The following is a 17,397-nucleotide window of genomic DNA, read 5'->3' on the forward strand; positions in this document are numbered from 1 at the left end:
CCCATAGACGCCTGGCTGGTCGGCGTCCCCACCAATCACAACGATGCTATTGCAGCGTTGTGATTGTCTTAGGGGAGGTGAGGGAGGCTGCCTGCTCAGACGGAGCGGGACCCGTTTAAAAAAATAATAATTATTAAACCTCCCCCCGCGTGACATCCCACCCGCGATTCATGCCGGCCGACACTGTGCATCAGTATCAAAGAAGCTGGGCTCTTGCAGATCTCACTCTTATACATCTAAATGTGGAGTCCTGCAAGCCTCCTCATTGTGCCCCAACCTCTTTTAAGCATATATTTCTCCATCAGCAAAAGTTGTTAGGAAATGGGTCTTCGAGGTCTGCTCCTATGCATATGATTCTCAGTTGATAATATCACTGGAAGAGAATCATGATGAAACTCGAGGCAAGCTTTGAAAATGCCACACTGAAGTAGCAGGCTGGATGGCAAATCCACTGCTTAAAATTAAATGCAGATATTAGATCTTGCTATTCGGTGGGGCCCACTTAATCTGGGGTACATCGTCGTGGCCAGATGCACAGGGAGAGATGCCCATCCTCAAGAAATCAGCTAAAGATCTCGGATTAGACGAATAATTGTAACCCGGCACTCCCAAATTTCACATTTCTATTCATGAATAGTGAAAATATTTCTTTATCCAAAATCAATATAACAACTCACAGGAAAACCAGTTTAGAGAGTCAGTTATGCAAAACCCCTATTTATTTTTTGTTGACAAATTTTCACTCAAAGAGTAATAATAATCAATACGGTGCAAAAATAGACCAAAAACATAAACTGTTTCACATCATATAATACTGTTTACAAGTTAACACGTAGTGGTCCCATTCTTGAACCTTCCTTGTTAGCATATGAAGATGGCAGCCTGCACGTGTTTCGTTACGGATGTAACTTCTTCAAGGCTCATATTTGTATGATTATTGACTCTTATAAATTGTCAACCCAATGTGCAAAGTTAAAATGTTGTTCCAAAGCAGAGAGTGGGGATCCTGATATTCAATATTGCTGGTGTCGAATCATTGATTGAGAACATCCACATCAAATAGAGTGGATCCTAGAAAGGGTGTAACCAGCCTCCAGTGTTCGACACGTACTCAGCTGACGAAGAGCGTGTTTAGGGACAAATCAGTGCCATGGAATATGAAAGCGAAATGCCGGACTTGAGGGGAAATACGGACATACAGCGTGACCGCCGGAAACAGGGGCACAACATAGCCCTTGTGCTTTCATGCTATAACGAAAGGGCGTTTACTCCATTTTCTTTGTGAAACATCAATGACTGAGGTGTGACTTTTAGTGGGGCTGTATGAAAATAAATGTGTGCTAGAATTAAGATATTGTCAGGCTGCATGGATATGCTTTCAAAAAAAGATTAAGATAGATGAGCATGAGATTTAGAGTTGTCTATATAAAGAAGACACATGCATGTAGTAGATGGGTAGGAGAGATGTATTCAAAATAAACGAGGGAGAGAAAAGCTAAATTCATGATCAATTTTTCATGCAGGATTTTATTAAGTGAATATGGCGGGGGGGGGGGGAATTTTTCCAATACCATGCAATCTGTAGTTGTTAACCTGTAGAAAGACATTATAAAATTCTGCTGTAAAGGAATGCAGCTTTTAACAGTCTTTCTAGAGCAAAGGTCTTCAAACTGGGGGGTGGGGGGCAGCACCCTGGGGGGCCGTGGGGGCGGAGGTTGGGGGAACAAAAATCTCAGTAAGTACTTGTGTATGAAGTTGACCTGGAAGCCCAACTTTGTTTATTTTTTGCGTTTCCAGACAGTCTTCGTATACATTACAGTTGAAGTGCATAAAAAGTAAGACAGTTGTCATCCTGAGCCCTGTGGTGGCGGTGTCAACGGCTTGGCTAAAAACAACAAAGTATTCTAAATGTATTTTGTTGTATTTTCACATTCATAGCAACTGATTTAAAATAATGCATATACCTAAAAGTGTTAAATAAGTTGATTAATAAATGCACATTTAGCTAATTGATGGGAAATGCACTCATTCACATTATGAAACGTGGTTAATGTGATCACTGCAGATGTCTGTATTTGAGACCAGAAAGTCACAAGAACTCAATCCTGGTTGGTACAGTGCGTAATTATGACTTTTGTATTTATAGTGCTAAAAGGTCCCATCATGTAACAGAAAGCAATGTGAATATATAAGGCATTATTCTAAAATTGCATTACACACTGTGTAAGATAGGCTGGCACACAATGATTTTGTGTATTTGATCATGACCCCTTTTATTATGTGCCTGGGGCACCAAATTATGCGCAGGATTCACTAAATTATGCGCCAAGAAAGGCAATTTATGCGGCATAATGCGGCACATTTTTTGCTAGTATTACTTCATTAGTTTGACATTTTTAGTCACATGGTAGAACTGTCTGGCAAAGATTTCTCCTCGTTAGTATCAATTTAACAACCAAAAACAGAAATAAGCAACTGAAAGATGACCAGTTACCCTTTGCTGAGGGCTTTCACTGTATGCAAACACGTCATCATGTTTTTAGTACCTCTTGATCTGTCTGAGCTGATTAAACTGCAGGAGGTGGATTATGTGGCAAATGCGTCAAATCCATAATTATGCGAAAAATGCAGCGGCTTCAGAATTGCATAATTCCAGTGGCCCTGTATAAGATAAAACAAATGCTTTCAAAGAATACATTTTAGTAATAGCTAACCAGACTGTACCTATTATTATTATTATTATTATTATTATTATTAAATCGGTTTTGTACAGCGCACAGTTACCCTAGAGCATCCCGGCGCTTTGACAGCAGAGAAATACTACAAACAGAACAGGGACAGGAAGATTAACAGAAGAGGAAAGTTTTCAATTGTTTTCGAAAACGCAAAAGGCATGGTTCCGAGCGAAGACCAAGGGGAAGGGTATTCCAGAGGGTAGCGACATTAACGGAGAATCTCCTTCCTCCTGATCGGGACTTTTTAACCCTGGGGACAACGATCAGATGTTGTTGGTCCGAACGTAAAGTTCTACTGGCTTTATACGGGATCACCATCTTTTGAAGGACGGGAGGGCCTTTGCCTTGCAAGATTTTGTGCGCAAGGCAGAGGGATTTGAATTTCACCCTTTCCCGTATTGGCAACCAGTGTAATGCCCTCAGTGCTGGTTTGGCCGATCGAGACATAGGGATGTTGTAAAGCATTCGTGCTGCCGCATTCTGAACTTGTTGGAGTTTGTTCAGAGTGGTCTCAGGGGCACCCAGGTAGATCGCATTGCTGAAGTCTAACCTGGACATAATCAGGCCCTGGATTAAAAGCTTCCGAGACAAAAAAGGAATCAGAGGCAGTACTTTGCGTACCTGGTGCAGGCATTCTTTTATAAGTCCATTAAAAGATCATTTTCCAAAACTCTGCATCCTTACGTTACCTCTAAAAATAATTCATTTTTATCATTGTGATCCTTCAAGTGACTCTATAAATGTAATCATTTTAGGCCCCCTCCTTTAATTCTCACACAGCTGTACCTCCAGATCCACATGAACAAATCTGGGATGGTTATTTTTAACAAAAAGTATGGAAACAGTTTTTGTAAAATTAAAAAACACATGGGCACCTTCGTCCTCATAAACCTTGCCAACTTGGCATCTGTTTACATACAGATGTCCTTTCAGGTGAGTCGAGAGGGTGGAAGGGCGGAGGCCAAAAAAGTCATATTCAGAGGCCTGATCGTCGGGACCCCTGGGGTTTCCGGGTAAAGTTCCAGTAGAAAGAAGAAAGGGGTGAAATCCATGGATAACATCAAAGAGATGGCCTAGAGGAGAGGAGGCAGAGCGATGTGGAATTTAATTTATAAATGAGACAGCTCCCCCCTTCCTCAAAGAGATGCCCTGAAGAAGATGCTGAGAAATGCGGGCTAATTTGTATTAAAGGCCGTCACAACTATTAGTGCAGCAGGTGTATTGGCACTTAGACAATGGAGTGCATCCCAATAATGAGTGTGGTACTAGCACAAAGGGTGGGAAGCCATTTTCATTGTTAGCACTAGGGCTCAGATTACAAGCAACGAGAGGGTAGGTGGAGATGTGGATATTTTCCTCCTTATCTTTAACAAAGAGGCACACAGTCTGCTTTGGGACTTGGGCCTAGAAATAATAGCCAGTGGAATGGGCAGAGAATTAAGTAACATTGATGCTGCAGGTGCTGTGGCAACAGGACCCTGGGGTGTGAGGGCCCAACTAAACCCCTATTATGGCTGCTTTACTCATTCCTTTCTTGCATTAGGGCTCAGTGCACCCTTGCTGTGCCAGTGTTGTTTTTGGCATTGGACCAATAGCCCAAGAGTGGGGATAATTGGAGAAGAGGAGACACCTTAGCATCAGGCTGATGGAGAAAGGAAGATGGGAGTAGGACTTTAACAAGGGGAAAAAAAGACTTCCCTCTTTGCAAGGCAGTAGGTCAAATTAGCGAAGGAAGCAAAGTGGCACTTGGGCCCAGGAGTCTGAAGGGCCCACTTCATCACAATTAAGACTGTCTTACTTTACAATAAGACATGGGCAGAGTATTAGGGATGAGGTGGGCCACATGTGGTCGCTCATTTTTTTACTGAAAGGGACATACAGTCTGTTTCAAGAATGAAGTGGTGTCCAGATGTAGCGGGGAAGGGGTAAAAGAGGCAGAGGAGATGGCCTACTATGCAGGGCTGTAGCTATCATTAGTGTAGAAGGTGGAGATGTATTGGGACTCGATGACCCATGAGGAACTCATATTTTGGGAGTAGTGTTTTTTGTCTAGTTTAGTTTTTTATGTGTTTGCTCATTTGTATGTGTGAGCTACTGAAAAGGTGTACCTGATATTATCTCATTAGCCCCACCCCCTGGTCTCAGTCCTACCCCTCTCACTTCTCCAAGACTTTATGTAAAGTTTTTTTTTTTGGGGGGGGGGGGCAACTTCAAAATATGTTGGGCAGAGGGGCTCGGAGCAAAAATGTCTGAAGACCTCTATTCTAGAGGTACCTAACTTTTGAAAGACAAATATTTTACTCAATGCAAAAACCAAGCCCAGCGCTTGTTGAAACCACTTTATGAGTGACCGTCATGCAGTGCGACATTTAAGCATATCCCAGTACCTACAGTTACAATTTGATTACGTAGCACCATTTTCTCCCCACTTGTGCCATGCAAGCAATACTTTCCCACCCCTGAAAGACCACTTTGTGTACCTACTACAGCAATATATTCAATACCCTAAAATATTGTTAGTTTTTGCACATCATTGTACATCGAACATCCAAACATAAACTACATATATAATATGAACATTATGTAAACATAGACCAACTTAAAATATTACAAGACAGCAGATAAACATGCATCAAGCAGCAAGCATCATCAGTAAATTCATTGTATGTTTGTGACCCATTCACTACCTGGTTCGGATGGTTGTGCCCCTTGTGCCCACCTGAAGAACACCGGGCCATATAGAACATACACCATGTTCTGCACAATGAATGTGACATGTGGTCACCATGACTCTACACCATTCACTTTTCCTCATAATTGAGCACCAGTACCGAATGTTTTAATACAATCATGGAATCATGGAATGTGTGCACACTACTTTCAGACGTCTGGAAATTAATTGAAAAAAAAATATGGAAAATTATTGAAAACAAAAGACTGAATACAGATACATGCAATTTGATTGGAAAGTTCAGTGAGAACAAGGAAACTAGGTTGCCCTCCTAATATTGTGAAAACATTTACCAAGGATTGAGTATTGTGGACAGTTTGAACTCCAGGAATGGGCATAAGAGAACTATAGGTCAGGTAGTTGTCCATATGAGTATTGGCCCACCGATCATGCCTTATTGAAGAAAAAAGGGAGCAAATACATGGATACGTTTAAGAAGATGCCGAGACGAGTTATGCTCGCCAGGTAGCCTGGCCGCGAACTCCTCTGCACTTGCAAGGGACATTCTCTTATGCTGCCTACCACCGTCTCTAGTAAGCCCCGGAAAGATACGCTAAATAGCCATTAGCGCGAGGTGAGAGAGTCATATTCCGCTTGGCAGAGCCAAAGCTCTCTCCTTGTATATTTTCAGGGGTTGGTAACATTAAGATAGATAAGTTGTCATGATTCCAGACCTAAAATCACAAGAAATACAGAGAAAGTGAAAAGCATGTCATAGCCAGTCAGACATGGCCCGTGTGAAGCTGTTATGCATGTTTTTCGGACATTTCTGCGCAGTTCATTATAGCTCTGCATTATTGCACTGTGTAGAAATCTGCTTGAACATATAATTCTCCCTCGTTCTACAACTGATCTGATATTGGCGTAATTCAATTGTGACATTGTTTTGTTTCTGGGTTCTTATTTTTTGATGAGTCGTTTTGGCATTTCCGATTACTGTTTGATTGTTACAGGTCTCTCTCTGAGATACAAGTCTGAAATAATTAACGCTTAGAAATAGCTATTCGAATTAAGTTTTCTTTTTCTTTTGCTCAGTTTAATAGTTTTTATGTGTGCTTACTTCTTTTTAACACTTCATTTTTCATATGTTTTGCATACATACTCATTTTGTCAGGTTCAGTGTACACGTATAGAGAAATTAAATCAGTTGTGCGGTTGTAAAATGTTATTGCCGAAATTAGTGGTGTCGCCTTCTGTGTTCCCAGGAGTAGAAATTCTAAAGCTGAATTGTTTGATACCTTGAGGTCATCTTGGGTGACATTCTTAATTTGACAAGCGACCGTAGGCAGATGTTGCCATTTGTTTAAGGAATGGAGTAAAGGCAAAATGTCCATAATGCATTTGAAGAGTCTATTGATGGATGCTGGTGCTATACTGAAGAGTGACACACAAGAGTTGCTTTGTCCGGATTGTTAGAAACCCAAAGCCTGGAATGCTGTACAGATTATTGGTCAGTGTTGGCTAAAGGATTGTTTACTTTTGTTTAAAGTTAGACAGTCAGGATTACTTTTTTTTTCACATGAGTGTAAACTTAGCTATCCTCATCTCATGTACGTTTATTCAAAAAGCAGTTGAAATAGAGCCGTCTGCTTTTTTGCCGTTGTTGTTTTAGGTGTAGGGCTTCTTTCCACAAAATGCAGCCTTCATATTTTATATGAATCTGAATATAGTGCTTTTGGTTCCAATTGAGTTCTAGTGCTGTCCCCCTTATGATACGCCTGCAGCCTAGCAAAGCTGAATTCGCCTCCATATATTACGGGTTTGTCAGATGAAAGAGGATTGGATAAAAAAAAATGGGTTTGTTTTTCCATGCTGCTAAAACACGGTGCCTTTTCCATTCTCATAATATTTGCTTCCTCCCAGATCAGTCCCAGTTAGCACTCACTCTGCTGGGTCTGGCACGTGTATCCTTCAGAATTTTCCTCAACCATCTGTTTTGTGCCCCTACTGGTGCATGGCCATGCTATGGTGCTGCAGCTTTCTGTGCTGTCCCTCCTGCTCTGTGTATGAGCTGCAGCTCATTGAGTACAGTCCTCTCTAAGCAATAGAGGCAGCTGGGGCGATCTTCACTGCTGGGCTGGGCGAATTTGCTGGTCAGCAGGCACTGCAAGGTCTCAAAAGGTACATGAACTTGCATTGTAGCTGTTGTTTGCATTTGTGCAGATCCCCAGAGTCAATCTCCTCCACAAACAGCGTCCTCTCATCATCGGCCAGACCAGCAGCTTAATCAAGACCCCTGTCTACTTACTTATACCCCATCAGACATTCCCCTTTCACTGCTGAAGCAACATTTCACCGCAAACAGAGAAAGTGCCACGATTGGCACTCCTCAACCGCAGCCATAACTCTCCAGAGGAATGATGGGTCCCAAAACTCGAGGGGATTTGGCTTTGTACGCATCAGTGTTATAACTAAATACTGCTAGTAAGTGAGTCCATCAGTGCAGTAATTCACTAATGTTTCAGTAGACAATATTACCGAACCTTGCTTTATTGCGACTTGGACGTATCCCTGCACTTCTACTGTTCAGAGACTAGCCATTACATTTACTGGACTAAAGCCTTTTCGGCCAGCTGCGTAACAGATTCTGTGGCCCAGCTTGTCATTTGCTCTTCTGTAGTAGCTTCACTGTAGGTAATCATACTTCCTCCTACTTTGCATCACTAAAGATAAATGTGTTTCTGAAGCTGCAGCATCTTCCACCGTCCCTCCCGTAGACACAATTCAAGAGATTCCAGTCCACTCAAGTCTTGTCCTATGACAAGCAAAAAACTGACCTTCAATTACTCGTATATTGTCTATTATGGAGACACAAATGCTTCCAGACTGATCCTGTTAGAAACATTGAATTAGGATCCCCAGAAGCAGCCCTTTGAGGCTTTTTCTAGACCATCAGGAACCCCTACGAAGTGCTTGATTTTTTTTCCCTGTTCGTCTCTCATCTCATAATGCCTATGTAAGTCGGGATTTTTTTTACAATTCTGTTTGTTTTTGGGTCACCACATTTGCAAATAAAGGTTTTGTGGCTTCTGTGATATGCAGCAACCTTTCTTCCATCCAAAATACAGAGGTAACAACAAAAACCACAGTCACTTAAATTAGCCAAAAAGTATTGGCATTGCCAATGCTTGTTTTTTATGGATGTGGAACCACTGGAATGCAAGGTCTAGATCAGTGGTGCTGAAGCTTTTAACGTCTGTGGACCCCCACTTTAATCATTACTGAAATCCAAGAACTCCTACTGAATCATTATTGGAATCTGAGGACCTCCACTGACACATTACTGGAAACTGGGGACCTCGGCCTAAGCAATTTTGATGATTTGAACTGCAAAGCCATACACAAAAATAGACACAAGCACTCCTCAAACATATTACACAAATGATTCAATATTTTATTTAATTCACAAATATTAAGAAATCTAATTTTAATAGGACAGTTGGAGGTTTTCTAAATTCAACTGAGGCCACCCATCTACGATATTATATTCTGTTTGATGCACAAGCACTGCTCTCACAAAAGAATCTGAGGATACCAACCTAATTTTTAGCCTCCAAATTCAAATTCCTTTACATTCATAAAACGTTTTGAAGTTTTCAATTTTACTTTTTATTTACATATACTTTATTATTCTGTTAATATTATTCAATTTTCTAATCAGTCATGGACGCCCTGTGTTGCATTGCTAATCTCCAAGGGTCGCAAGACCCGCCTGTCTAGATTTTATAAAATATTGCAACAGAGGAGCCTGGACCATAATCAGAATCTTGGATACGCCCCATTCCATTAGGCTACCTAGTATTGCTGGTCTTATTGCTATATCATATTTGTTAGAAATGGGCTTCCTGGTTGGCTGAGGTTTGCGGCCAGGCAGGAACCACCACTATGGTCAGGGTAAGCTAGATACATACTAAAAGATAACCTGTGCTGACCCTCTGGTAGCTTGGCATAGAGCAGTCAGGCTTATCTAAAGAAGTGCAAAGTATTTGTGCAACACACACATACACACACTCACAGTAACACATGCACAATAATACAAGGAATACACTACAAAAAGACTCCACTCAGGTTTAGAAAAATAGGGATTATTTATCTGAGTAAAACAAGACCACAACAACAATAATCTAATCAGTAGATATTATTTTTTAAAGATTAAATGTACATGCAGTCACTAGCGGTCAAAAGGTTACATGAGGTTTCGAGGGACTGGTGCAAATCCAAAGTGCAGGCTGACCGTGATGTAGGGCAGGCCAGTTACAGGACCCACAAAGGGCCTACTGAGAAAGTACCTTGGATGGAGCAAAGCGTCAATGCTGAGGTCTCGATGCATCAATCTTTTGCACATAGTCAGGTCGCTGCGTCGTCATTCGCTTCGCTGAGGTGAAGGCAATGCATCATCATCAAGCTGAGCTACGTTGGGCCGCACAGGCTGTAGAACCGCTATTGTCGAACAGCCTCTGTGTTGGCATCGAAGGGCGATGCCTTGGTTCCGATCGGCGTTAAAATAACAATGTATCGGTTTTGTAGCAAAACCGCTTTAGAACCCACCTCTGAGGCTCAGAACTTAGAGGGCACTTCAGACAAGGGTAGGACTCACAGGAGGCAGAGTCCAGCAGCAAAATTGCAGAAAGTCTTTTGTGTTCCTGAGATTTCAGAAAACAGGATGCAAGCCCCTGGAGATCACTTGGAGGGAAGGCAGAGTCCAGCTCTCCTTTAGCAGAGTCAGGGAGCAGCAGGCAGCAGGGCAACACGCACAAAAGCCGTCTTTCAAGAAAGGCAGTCATGTTGAGTCTTTTTAGCAGCACAGCAGTCTTTCTGACAGAGGCCCAGTTCAAGATCAATATTTATCTGTTTTTAGGGGGTTGAGAGACCCAGTACTCGTACCACAAAGTGCCTTTGATGTAGGGGATGACTTCAAAGCAGCTCTCGGATAAGCACAAGGATCCCTTTCAACACAGTTCTGTCTGACAGAATATCTGTAGGGGGTGTATCAGTGCTTTGTGTGTGGACAGGACACTAACTATTGAAGTGTAGTTGCCAGCCCCTTCTATTCCTACCTGCCGGGGACGACCCATCAGAATGCAGATGAGCCTCACCTTGTGTTAGTGGCCGTATAGATGAATGCACAAAGTATAGCTGTTAGCCACCTGTAGACGTGTATTGGAGATAGCCTGTCAGGCACATAGAGCAGTAATTGCGGAACAATGTCTACTTCCTAAAAGAGGCATTTCTAAAACTGTAATGTTAGATCCAACTTTAGCATTTCAAAGATATGAAACATGAAAAAGCTACTCCTCTCTGATCAGGAATTACAGCTTAAAAGTGTTTTAAATAATTTGCAATGCTGGCCAGTTAGAGGGGTAGGCCTCACAGTAGTTAAAAACAAAATAGCTTGTTTGTCACTACCAGGACATGCAAAACATAAAAAATACATGTCCTGCCTTTTGTTACTTAGGGCCTACCTTAGGTATTACTTATATGTAATAAAAGGGGAAGTTAAGGCTTAGCAAGTAGTTTTAAATTCCAGGTTACAGTGACAGTAAACTGCACACACAGGCACTGCATGGTCAGGCCTGAAACAGGTTTGAAGGCTACTTCTGTGGGTGACAAGGTACAAAGTGCCTATTTTAAGAAATCCTCGCAAGGCTTACCAATGCAAAGCCCTAATTATTTCACGGTGTTCCATTTACTGACTGACTGACTCATGTATTTCCTTCTAAGTAATTTATCTATCTGCCCTTCTACATGTTTTTTCATGATTTAATAGAATAATTACAATAATAGCCCTTTACTGGGCACTATTAACGCGTTTCCTCTCTGCTATGTCTACGAACTTTAAAAAGCTTCCAGTAAATTGTAAAGCTTCTCCCTGCAAGGAGGCTATTACTGCTTGATGGCATGTTCGTATAGCTTGGCGATTTAAGTCCTGCTTTAACAGACTTCTACGTTCGGCTGATAAACCTTGGCAACTACAAACCATATGGCAAATATCTTCTCTCTTGTAGTTGCAGATGGTATTCTCCCTACTTTTTACTTGGTCTATAATCCCTTGAAGTCCTAGAAGCTGCCTGTTGAAAGTCATAATACAGCACCACCATTTGAGACCAACCCACCTAGAGTGTGAATCCAGTCCTGGTTTTCCCAGTTCCTCCAAAGTGTTTATCATTCATCATCTATGTTATACCTTTGTATAGGTACTTAGGGACATCAGGGCGTTCTTTGTGGGTCTGAGTACTCAGATCTTGACAATCCAAGAAGCATTTCGGTCTCAGTGTTGTAGTAGCATCTGTGCTTTTACTGCTAACATCTGACTTGGTATTGCAGTGCGTATGAGTAACTATTTTCGCTCCTCCGAAGAAACAACTTTCAAAGTTGGGCTTTATGAATGCACTCATATCCAAGTTGGCCATCTTTTTAAAATGTATTTTCTTAAATCATAAGACGATACATTCAAAGGTGGCTCAGATGATGTGTGTACATTTGTGTTGACCATCTACAAGAAAAAAAAACAAGTACTGGCAAAGCCAGTACGTTTTACAAGCAAAAAATATTGGTGTTGCTAATGTTTGTTATCAATTAGAGTTAAGACGTTCATAAATAATGTCGCCAAATAAGTATTCCCTCTGTAATTGGTGATTAATTAATGTCTCACTAGAATCCCAACCCTCAGTTTCTAGGATAATTTGTATGCTTTTTCTATAAGTTTGCCGGCTCTACCTCTTGCATGATCCTTTGGCTGCCCTACTGATTCCATTATCTTATTTTTTGTCTCTTACTTCCCTGAGGGCATATTTCCCCTTTCTTCGCATATAGTTATTTAAGAGGCAATGAACACCGTCATTACTTCTTTGTGGTAAACTTGGTTGAATCTTCCATATTACCTGTGACAAAATCCTCATATAAATAAATTCATTTTATGTACTGCAGTTTGTTCCCAAGCAGAATGTCCTATATCTTACTTAAATCAGACAAAGTCTTCTTTTCAGGAAAAATTGTGATAAGATTGTGGTATTAGATTCAACATTTGGATTTATCAAAAAAGTGTATCCTCTTCAGTTAATGTCAACGATAATACAGTGTAAGATATAGGTAGTATACTTCGGGAAAATGATCACTCTTCATTTTTTCCATTATTTCATAACAAATGTAACAACTGAAATACCAAACGGATGGTGTCCCCCTGGCCAATTTTACACAGACTGCATACTGTGAAAGTCTGCACCCTTTTCCATGGTGGAAGATACTGAGTGCCTCAAGAAAGGAGGCAACTGCTAAAAAATCCCCTTTAATCAAAGGGGGATACGGACAAGGAGGCAGGCAGTTTTGGCCTGCTTCAACCCAGCATCACCTCAATTGATTACTAGACTAGTTAGATTTCTCGAAGCGGCCCGGGCAAAAATTCCAAACTGACACTTAAGTTTTTGGGCAAAGGAGTCTTTGGACTATCAATTTTCGCAGGGGGAGCATCAATCAATGCAGGTGACTGGGTCACTTACTTATATAGGTTGCCCCTGCATGTCTAAATCCGTATTTTTTTAACTTGTAAGCAACAGAAGTGTATCATATTTCTACTATGATGACATTGTATTACTGTATCGAATATTTTATATATGGTTTTATTTTTTGCATGTATTGCAATGGTTTTAAGTAACTCTGCAAAATAAACAAACTGAAACTGAAATACCAAACGGAGATCTAGTGGGTAGTTAGCAAATACTCAAAATAACATGTACTCCTTTAACTTTTGATAGTTCTGCCCACATTTATTCACCTGTTTAACTTAATGGTTGTGTAGCCACAAATGTGTTTTATATAGGTGATGACGTTCTCTTCTGTGTTGGTTTTCAGGTTGTACAATTTATAGAATATGAAAAAGAATTAGAAAATGCCAAAATATTTATCACAAGAAGTTGAATTAAGCAGGAGACATAATGATATGTAAGTACATGTTCTGATATTTTACAATTGTTTTTCTTAAGGAAAGTTTCTTCAAATATTGTTATATTACATCTAGCATTTAAAGTTCCAAACATGCAGGTGAATAGAAATGATCCCATTACTGTGAATCTGATAGCATGAAACTGAATAAACATCTATCAGCCCTTGAACACTGTGAAAAAGTACCTCGTTTTGCAGGTCTCCCCTTTTTTGTGGACTGATGCTGCTGGTTTTTAAATGCACACAGACGCTCTGTCCAGGCCCCACTCTATGTGTTCTCATAGCTAAAACATGATAGAATTGATTAACTCCTAATTGGATTATTTAACTTTCCGGTAAGGCCATAGAATAGTGCAGGAATATACACCTATTGTATGGAGAGTTAAATGTCATGTGTGGGCTGCAGCACATGTAGCGACATCCACTAGACTAACAAAGAAAACATGACGTCAGCCTACTTGGGAAGCCTTTCTGCTGCAGCGTTTAAACTTGAAGACAAACCTGTAATAATAACCCTGGTGACAGGAAAGAACCTTACTTCTAAATATCAAATAAGTCAACCCTAAGTAGGCTTTGCAGACACAAGGTAGGGTTTCTAGTCTTTCAAAGTGGTACATGTAAATATTTAGTATTAGCATGCACCTTTAGTTGCTAGCCTCCAAGGCGGTAGCTGCTTCTATGAGTAAAACTAAAGTTCAGTTACATGAATAGTTTTGCTATCTTTGGTTTGGGGAAAACTACTGGAATGATTCAACCACAATGTCTGTTACTTATTAAAAATCAAATTCACTGGTTGATGTTTTGGAAACATTATTTACAAACAAGTTAGACTTTGTTTGCCCGAACCTCTAGTAGTCTAATTAGAATGTACCTGTCAACAGCTGGCCCCTGTCAGTGCTTCCCGTTAATGATGTATGAAAACTGCTCCCAGAGCAGAATCAGTGGCATGGGCATTTTGGCAGGAAGCCCTTGGTTTAAGGTATGTGACTCTTTTCCGCTCAGGAATGACAGCTGGGGAGTGCTCGGGAACTTCATTAACTTAAAAGGGTTCATAGGGAGGCCTGTCCATTCATAGCTAATTGAGAAGAGAGGCCTAGGGCAGACATTTGTAGTCCACTTCGCACCAGCCATGTGAAAGTGAGAGCTGGTCCCAAAACCAGTTTGGCACAGGTGAGGATGAGTGGAATGCTCATTTCCATAAACACACCCCCTGGGTGACACATCAGAGACCTCCAAGAACAGAATGGCGCTGCCATATTGGTTTTGCCTCAGAATAGTGCACTGATAGTAGTTTGCATCAAGGCAAACATGATGTGCTATAGAGGGAAAGGTTATGCACTGTCCAGGAGGTATCCCAAACACTAGAAAGTAACTTCTTCAAAGGTTGTACACCACTCACTGCTCATGAGAACACATTTGGACCTGAGAAAGAACAGAAGAAGACTGTACCTACTGTCTGTGACCTGTATGGAGACCTGAGGGGCTGGATCTGCTCCCACCTATGCCCAGGACCAAGAAGAGGACTTCAAGGATCAGTTGACTGACCTCTTTTGTGGCTTTAGGAGCTGCAAATAGAGTTTTTCATGAACTGCCAAGCTCACCAGTAGTAACTGGACCTGGGTTAGACCCTTCTGTTGTCCTCTGCTGGAGTGATTCCTAGCCCCTAAGTGTTGTCTCTAAGGCCCAGGGAACCTGAGAAGAAACTAGCAGGAGCTACTCTAGAAAGTCTGAAAATTTGGGGCCTGGAAAATATTTGGACTTCCAAGACTTCTGGAGCATCAGCAGGACCATGTGGCAAAGGTGTCCAATTTCAAGAGCACTTCATCTATTGGAATACCCACGGTGTCTAAACAAACACCGTAGCTGGGGTGCCATATCATAAAAATTGGTGTGTAGTGAAGGGCGTGGTCTTCAAAACAAGTACATGTGAAGTATGCTTCAAACTGGGGCCATTGTAGGTTTTTTCCATCTGCCCATTTGATAACACTTATACATGAGCATTAATGAACTCTTCAGAAATGGCACCCATTTCCAGCATACTGCAAACATTACTTCTGTAGAAGACCACACCCTTTACTATATGCTGATATGTGTATTATGGTGGCCCAGCCAGAGTGTTCTTTAGACGCTGTTAGAACCGGCTGTCTCTAGTTGGCAGAGGTATACACTTCTGACAAATAGGGACACACCTTTTCTAGTCAGGGCAAGGGGATCACACCCTTCGATAACCCCTGCTCACCCCCTTGGTAGCTTGGCAGAGCAGACAGGCTTATCTCAGAGGCTGTGTGTTAAGCATTTATGACCACATACAGTAATAAAGTGAATACACTACAAATGGACACGACACAGTAGTATTATAAAAATAAGTATTTTTATATAAGGCTTAGCACAAGACCAAATAACGACAAAAATGTACACAATCTTAATAAATACTCTGGGAAGGGAAAAGGGATAGTTCAAAGGTAGTTTCTTCTTTAGCACAAAAGTCTTTAGTATCAAAGCAAATCTTCTTGGCAATACAGTTCTTAGCAACAGGGTAACCCACACGGGGGCTACACGACGTCGAGGCAAAGTTAATCCAAAGGTTCGGCGTCGACCGCGAGGGGCGCTACATCGAGCCTGGAGTCACACGGTTCCCGAACAACACAGTACCTTTGGAAAATGAAGCACACGATGATCTGCGGCGTCGAGCAATCCGGCGGCGCGTCTTCGGTGTCGCTCAGGCCTCAGCAGGCGTCGTTGTCGATGATGCGGTTGCACAGAGTGAGCAGCGCTCACGGCGTCGAGAGGGCACGAGGGCGATGCGATCAGCAGCGGTGCAGACACGAGGTCCCTTGGAGCTGGAGCCGTACTCCCGCTCACTGGCGTTGCTGCTGGCGTCGGTCGGGCCCGGCGGCAAGTCGTCGAGGAAGCGGGACACTGGGGCCGTTACCCACTACGTCGAGCTGGATTCGGCGACGTCCGTCGGCGTCGAGATGGCTGGTTCTTTCAGAGGTGCTGGATTCACAGGTTCCAGCGAATAGCACTTTAGCAGATGAAGTCCTTTAGCCCTGTGACTTCAGCAGGAGACTGGCACTCTTCCAGTCCTTGGAGATTTTCTTAGCAAGCGTGAGAGTACACACACAGTTCCTCTCTCCTGGTTCCTTGGCAAAAATAAAGAAGCACTGCAGGATTCCCCCCAGCAAACAGCACACTGGCAGAAGGGGTAGGCAAGTCCTCAGATCAGCAGGCCTCTTGTCCTTGGTTACAGGGTTCCTTGTCAGAAGTGATCTAAATTCTTGGTTCAGGGGTCCTTCTCTTATACCCCTTTTCGGCTTTGATCCCTTTGTCCATGCCGGGGGCTTTCCCAACATCCTGGGTCTGTGGTGGGTGGAACCAGGCAGAAGCACCTGGCTTATTCACTGAGCAGGGCTGGGTCCTCAGACGCCCAGCAGGAGGTGGAGCCAGCATTGACACTGGCAGGAGCAGAGCTATCGGCCTCCTGGCAGGAGGTGGGGCTAGGATCGTCCATGGCAGGCACAGAGCCATCAGCCGCTTGGCAGGAGGTGGAGTCAGCATTGTACCAGGCAGGGCAGGCTATCAACAACTACTCTCCCCCTACTCTCAACGCAAATGTCCCACTCATCCCACACTGACTCATCCAGACCTGTGGAGCCACCCAGCTCCTGTCACACACACGCAAGACCAGCAGAAACCAGAAATGGTTAGACAAGAAAATAGACACTTTCTAAAAGTGCTATTTTCAAACCCAGAGTCCAAAAACCATCCACACCAACGGATGCGTAATTAAACCCCGAGTTCAGGGATACCAAACTCGACATTGCACCATGCTCCCCGAGCCAACTAGGATCATAGCATTAATAATCCCGGCGGCCCATTCTAACTAATGGAGAGCAGGCTACCTCGCAATAGTGAAGAACGACGATGGCTGTAATTCACTATTAGGACATGCCAACTTGGTCAGGCGTGTCCTACCTTATACTTACAATGCAC

The 17,397-nt window shown here is 42.4% G+C and overlaps 1 protein-coding gene across 2 annotated transcripts in view; it reads left to right on the top strand.

The window, feature by feature from the left end:
• CEP15 (centrosomal protein 15) overlaps window positions 1–17,397 on the top strand; it is a 130,789-nt gene that overhangs the window by 28,135 nt on the left and 85,257 nt on the right. For both annotated transcript variants that reach the window (XM_086936846.1, XM_086936848.1), the window contains exon 2: window positions 13,315–13,404. In XM_086936846.1, the coding sequence (XP_086792972.1) occupies window positions 13,352–13,404 (53 nt within the window). In that variant the 5' untranslated portion in view covers window positions 13,315–13,351. The remainder of the gene's footprint in view (window positions 1–13,314; window positions 13,405–17,397) is intronic.

Source organism: Lissotriton vulgaris, chromosome 9 (genome assembly GCF_964263255.1).
Source record: "Lissotriton vulgaris chromosome 9, aLisVul1.2, whole genome shotgun sequence".
In the NCBI taxonomy this organism is placed as follows: domain Eukaryota; kingdom Metazoa; phylum Chordata; class Amphibia; order Caudata; family Salamandridae; genus Lissotriton; species Lissotriton vulgaris.